The sequence below is a fragment of the Glycine soja genome, chromosome 19 (genome assembly GCF_004193775.1).
Source record: "Glycine soja cultivar W05 chromosome 19, ASM419377v2, whole genome shotgun sequence".
Lineage (NCBI taxonomy): Eukaryota > Viridiplantae > Streptophyta > Magnoliopsida > Fabales > Fabaceae > Glycine > Glycine soja.
Window position 1 is genome coordinate 38,787,474 of NC_041020.1, and position 6,396 is coordinate 38,793,869.

At 32.2% G+C, this 6,396-nt stretch overlaps 1 protein-coding gene across 1 annotated transcript; it reads left to right on the top strand.

The window, feature by feature from the left end:
- The first annotated feature begins 1,244 nt into the window (after positions 1-1,244).
- On the top strand, positions 1,245-5,746 carry LOC114400096 (dual specificity protein phosphatase 12-like). The gene is made up of 6 exons (XM_028362379.1): positions 1,245-1,783; positions 1,886-1,938; positions 3,082-3,146; positions 3,265-3,343; positions 4,287-4,592; positions 5,060-5,746. Exons 1-6 carry the CDS (start codon positions 1,377-1,379, stop codon positions 5,212-5,214), a joined length of 1,065 nt encoding a protein of 354 aa, XP_028218180.1. The 5' UTR covers positions 1,245-1,376; the 3' UTR covers positions 5,215-5,746.
- The last annotated feature ends 650 nt before the right edge of the window (positions 5,747-6,396 follow it).

Consider the following 6,396-nt stretch of genomic DNA (forward strand, 5'->3'; position numbering starts at 1 on the left):
TAAAGTTATAATTAGTACAGACCGGAGATAACGGCCCCACACACCGAGACCGAGGTACACAGAATATGAGATTTTTCAATACGACTAGATATTTATGGATGAGTATAATCAAACACAATAAATTGAAGGATAAAACTAAGGTGTAATATTTTAAAATATTTTAAGTAGTCATGTGTTCACCAAAATTTTTTCTTTTAAATACTTTTGATGTTATATTTTAATTGAAATAAAAAATTATTCTGATTATTACGACTAAAGTTTTATTTCCATAATCAATAGTATTAATAACTTATAATGTTGATGTATATTCTATGAATTACTGAAATAAATTTTAATTTTAATTAAAGAATAATATTAGGTGTGTTTAAATTGAATCAGTTTTTTAAAAAATTTCAATATATAATCAAATTTTGTTATAATTGACTATATAAAATAAGTTTTATATATTTAAATGTGTTAGAAGAAAATAATTTAAAAAACAAATCATTTATTTTATAGTAAAATCACAAAAAAAAGAGTATAAAATCATTTTAATTTTAATAATTAGTTTTTTATTCAAGTGAACAAAATGAGAAACAAAAGTTAGGTACTTACGCTAATTTTATTTCTATTTTCTTTTTCTTTTTCAAATTATCTTTTTTTTATCTGTTCTATTTTTATCTTGTAAATCAATTACAGTTTTACTCCTAGAAATTATACATCATCCAAAACTATTTACTCCCTCCGTCATAAAATAACAATCATCCTTTATTATTTTATATATATAAAAAAATAATAAATAGATAAAAAAATATAAACTTTACAAAATTAACTTCAAATTATTATTAATTCATTTATTAACTTTTTTTGTCACCATTAATATTATAAAAAATATGAATAAAAAATAATTAATATTATATTAAAAAACTAACTTAACTATTATTTTTAGATAATTTTTTTCTTGTTACACAACAATAAGACGAATCGAATATTTTTCTAATTAATTATATATGATGGTCCCTTTGTTACAACATGATCCTTTTAATTAATTTTCATTTTTTTAAAAATACTTTAGTTAGTGACATTAAATATATGAATAATTTATATTATATTTTTATCATAATTTTTAATATAACTAAATTTAATTATTTTTCTTATAAAATAATTAGTTATCATGCAAAAATTGACTAAAATAACCCGGAAATTAATAAAGACACGCGGGTCCCAACAAGCCGTCACTACTTATATATTTCAACCTTTCTACTCGTCTTCCTTCGATTCCCTAATTTCCAACTTCTCTTTCGTTTCTCATCATCAGAGACTTACACTCCAATTTCCAAACCGAATCGAATTTGAATTTCGATTTGAATTTGAATTTCATTTTCAACTTCCCTGTGATGCCTTACACGGTCCGCGAGAACCTTTCGATCGGGAACATCGGCGACGCGGCGGAGATTCTCGAAAACGGCGCCGTCCAGAGCGTGACACACATCCTCTCCGTCCTCAGCTCCGCCTCCATCTCCTTCTTCTCCGAATGGAAAACCACTCTCTCCATCCCCGCCAAGGAGATCACCAAAGTCCACGCGGCGGACGCCGCCGCCAAATCGGCGCTCCCGCCGGAGAAGCTCCTCTACTCTCTCGAGTACGCCGGCCGCGACCTCAAGCTCGTGCGCATGGCCGTGCCTCTCAGAGACACCGAGAAGGAGGACCTGCTCGATTACTTGGAAGCCTGCATCGATTTCATTGATCGCGGTCGGAAGGAAGGTTCCGTTCTCGTTCACTGTTTTGCCGGAGTTTCCAGAAGGTTCTATTTGAAATTGCGTTGGATATTTTTATTTTATTTTATTGTTGTTGTTGTTGCTGTTTTTTTTCCGAGTGTTGAGGGTTTTGCGTGTGTTTGATGCAGTGCGGCGGTTATTACGGCGTATTTGATGAGAACCGAACGTCTATCTGTAGAAGGTGTGACTCCTTTTTTAGAGTGTGTTCTGAGACTTGTTCAATAAAAAGCTTGTTTATAAGCTTTACCTTGAAGCTGAGTGAAATAAGCTCGAAAAAAAGCTTATTGTGATAAGCTTTGAGCTAGGGCTGTGCCAAAATTGATTTTTTTTTTAAATCCGAACTGATCCATTTTCGATCCACTTTATAAAAGTAGTTCGGTTCCGAACTGCTTTTGTATAGTGGATTGATTTAGATTTTTTTTAAAAGTTCGGTTCTTTTGGGTGTGGTTCGGTTCAATTCAGTTATCCATATATGGATAAGTTTTTCTAAAGAACTGAACGAACTGAATTTCTTTTTAAAAATGGTTTGATTAACCGAACCGTTTTCATAAAGTGGTTCGGTTCAGTTTTTTCTTCAAAACAGTTTGGTTTTTCCAAAGTGGTTCGATTCAGTTTTAGATTGGTTTGGTTAGATTTTTTTTGCACACCCTTGTTTGATAAGTCACTCTTGGAGCTTATAACCTACTTTGACTAGCTTATAAGCTAGTTTGATCATATCGGCAAGCTTATAAGTTTTCATCCCTATACCTGTGTAGTTTATTAAAAGTCATTTCATCCCTTTACTTGCACAATCTTTATTTTTAGTTCTTATGCCTAGAAACTACTTCTTTTAGCCCTTACACACATACTTTTGAACTCGATTTATTCGCTAAACATGCACTTTTTAATTTTTTTTAGTCCCTATAATTTTGGATGGTGGGACTAAAATGGATTAAAAAGAGTATTTGTAGGGACTGATAGAGTAATTTAAGTGTAGGACTAAAACTTAAAATTTGTAAAGATATAAGAACCAAATGAGTAATTAAACCTTATTAAAATAAGTTGAAAAGAATTTCTTGAAAATTTTCTGTATAAGCTATTTTAAGTACTACTACGTGGTTTTACGTCCGCAAACTGAGATGTACTACCAGATTGTCTCAATGGTGCTTAGCATATTTACATCATTATTTCAGTGTCGGTGTTAAATGTTGATATGCGTATCTTTTTTCAAAATGGACTTAGTAGCTTTTGTTTTATTTTTAGAAGTGAAGTAAATTGAATTATCTATATCTGGAACTAATATGTTTCCGTTTTTTTTTTTTTTATGTATTTTCCTGTACTGCAGATGCCCTTGAATCGTTGAGGCAGAGCTGTGAATTTGTTTGTCCCAATGATGGTTTTTTAGAGCAGGTGTGTTGTGGAAGGTCTCTTTGTATTGTGGTGCAGATATCTTTTTTAACTTTTTTTTTTAAATTTTTAATTACCAATCAGAATTATGACATTGTTTTTTTTTTCTCTCCAATCTTAGTTGAAAATGTTCGAGGGGATGGGTTTTAAGGTTGATCACTCCAGCCCTATATACAAGCGCTTTCGTCTAAAATTACTATGTATGGCTTCATCCCACAGGCTTTTTTGTTGTAGAGGACTTGTGGTACATCTTATCATTCTTCTTAGTTTCATGGTGCTATGGCACATAATTGAGAGACAGTAATGATTTGTTATAACACTACCGATGTGAGAAAATATAGGTGGGTCTAAATTATTTTGGGGTGTATGATACCCCTCTTACTTTGTCGCATGTCATCACTGGAATATTGTTATCTTTATTTTTCATATGTTAACTTTATGTCTCTTTTTGGAGCTTATGCGGAATATTGAAGACAAGGTCAAATATCTTGTTTATTTACATGGCATACTTGTGTTGTGAGTGATTGCTGCCAGATTATTTAACCAATCAATTTGTTTTCTCGGGCCACGGCTGGCTTAGTGGCTTTATGTTATTTTTCCAACTTAGACTTTTGTCTGTAAAACAATTTCCATTCTTTAAAAACTACCTCCACCTTAAATTAGTTGGTTGTCATTTGGCAGTATTAATCACTTTGAAGAAGTGAAAAATTTTGGTTATCGTTTCTCACGATGATATGTAATTAATTTAGTACCCATCTATCACTTTACCATGTTCTCTCTATTTATAGAGGTGCCATGCGTCCATGCGTACCATGCCCATTATAAATTTTTAGAAAATAGGAATCATGGGTTAGATGTCAGAGTTGCTTCCCCTCCCCCAAATTCTATACCGAAACAACTTTTGACCAAGAAAATTAAGTGCTTATTCTCATTGTTTCTTTATCTCTCTGTATTTTCATGTATCAAGCTTCTTACCTAGGTAGTTGTTTCTGATTTTCAACTTAACTTTTTCCTACTAGCTGCTGTTCTGGTATTATGCTTATGCTTATTTTTTGCTCATGTCAATCTTTTTGTGAGCATAATTATGAGCATTGAAAATGAGATGATTATGTCATCTGAGGAAAGAAATGTCTCTTTTTTCAGATGAGAATCATTTCTCAGGGTTGAGGATAGACAGTTCTAAACTTGGTGCAGATCCTGGTATGCCTGTTGAAGTTTCTTCAGAGGCAGAAGAAACTACTAAAGTAGGAAATAATCGTAGGCCTACATATCGCTGTAAGAAGTGTCGACGACTTGTTGCATTGCAAGAACATGTCATAGACCATGTTCCTGGTGAGGGTGAGAGAGCCTTTGAGTTCCACAAACGGAGAGGTGGCAACCCTTTCAACAAATCTGATGAATTTGAGTGTTCATCCATATTTATTGAGCCTCTACGGTGGATGAAAGCTGGTAAGAAAACATTCAACTACAATATTATAATGTCTCTAATTTTCCAACGAACTGTGAATTTATGCTTCACTTTTTGTGCAGAATGTTCCTATAATTTTGTACAAGAGATCAAGAATGGTCTTCTATAATATTTTGAAATTTGAAGTGTGTTACCACTTTTTTATTGCCTCTTTTGGAACATTTACTGAATTGTTTTTTCTTGACTGCTCCCTACATTTCAGTTTGTCTGATGTTTAAAGTAATGTACACATATTTTTAAAAAAATTCAATTGCATCAATTATTATGACAAAAAAATCCTCTTTGATTAAAATACTTTTATTAAACCAGCTAGAATGTGGGGGAGTACATTTGAGTAGAATGGTCACACACACACACGCATTCATGCACGCAAGGTTGTTTGGTGATATCTCTTGTAAATATGCATAGGAATGACCGTTTTTTTTTACTGATATCTCTTGTAACTCAGTTGAGGAAGGTGCAATGGAGGGAAAACTGTCCTGTGCACATTGTGATGCCCGTTTGGGATACTTCAATTGGTCAGGCATACAATGCAGCTGTGGAAGCTGGATCACTCCAGCTTTTCAACTCCACAAAGGCCGGATAGACATAAGCCCCATGTAATCATTTTTGCGTCATTTTATGCATAAGGGATGCCTCCTATATTTTTGTCATTGTTCTAGGACTTGTATTCTGCCCGAATTCTCCAAGCTGGTCCACTGCCAACAATGAAATTGTGTAAGGAAGGATTGGAGTCTTGCTCTTTGGACATGCTCAACTTTTCCAAGCTGAACTAATGCAGTTATATGGAAGGGAGGACTATTATAGTTTTACAATTTTTGTGCTTCTTCCAGAATGACTTTTTCGAGCTATGATTGGAGATTATTACTGGTTTCTAGTAAATGGTGAGGCATGAGTTGGGATTCCAATATTAGGGCTTGTTCCCTCGATGATTTTACCGTAAGCAAGGATAATGCTTTTTTCTACAAAAGAAAATGAGTGTTCTCCATTGTACGTTTTTCTATTATTTTCAATATACAAATTTTTTTCTTCGCTGTGAAGAAATTGGTTACAAGTTGAAACAGACACAAGAATATAAATCCAATGTGGATGAATACATCCACTTGACCTGAATGAAGATATATTTCTTGCCTCATTCCCATGTTCCTTCTCTTCCTTTCATTTTTTTGGTCATTTCCCATTAGGCCATTAGATCAGAATTTGATTGCTCTAAGTTAGGTCACAGTTGATTGTTGAACGTGTCGTTAGACGTTATCAGGTCTCTTGCAATATTGTACCAATCTACTAAACGCTGGTTTAAAATGCAATATAATAGATTTTTTTGTCAAATTTTTATGAAGGTTAGAGTTTGAAATATATTATTAAAATTATAAACTCTTTTGACTAACTAATAAGCTACTTCAAACAAAACAATTAGTTGAACCAACCTTAACATTATTAGCATGTAGCTGGTTCTTTCAAGTGAGTGTTTGAATTTATTTAAAAGTTACTTATAGATTTAAAATTGATTAAGTTGAAATAATTTTAGTTAGTTTTTTTTTTGTGTTAGATTGAAACTCTTATATTGAATTCTAGGTAGTAATTTGCTTTTTTTTTTTAAAAAAACATAAACCACTTCATTTTAAAATTAAATTTTAATTAAGATTAATTTAATTCAAAATCAATTTTAATCCATCAAAACAATAAATATTTTTCTTTTTAAAAAATGCATTGTTAGAATAAATTATATCTATTCTAGTGATTTTTGCACCTAAGGATGTGAAAATCACAATAAATTATTTTTAT

Bases quoted from the DNA above. Each gene is read 5' to 3' on its own strand.
- LOC114400096 (XM_028362379.1), top strand. From the start codon at position 1,377: ATGCCTTACACGGTCCGCGAGAACCTTTCGATCGGGAACATCGGCGAC. The intron at 1,784-1,885 runs GTTCTATTTGAA...TGTTTGATGCAG, and splicing joins TTTGCCGGAGTTTCCAGAAG to TGCGGCGGTTATTACGGCGT. The intron at 4,593-5,059 runs GTAAGAAAACAT...CTTGTAACTCAG, and splicing joins TCTACGGTGGATGAAAGCTG to TTGAGGAAGGTGCAATGGAG.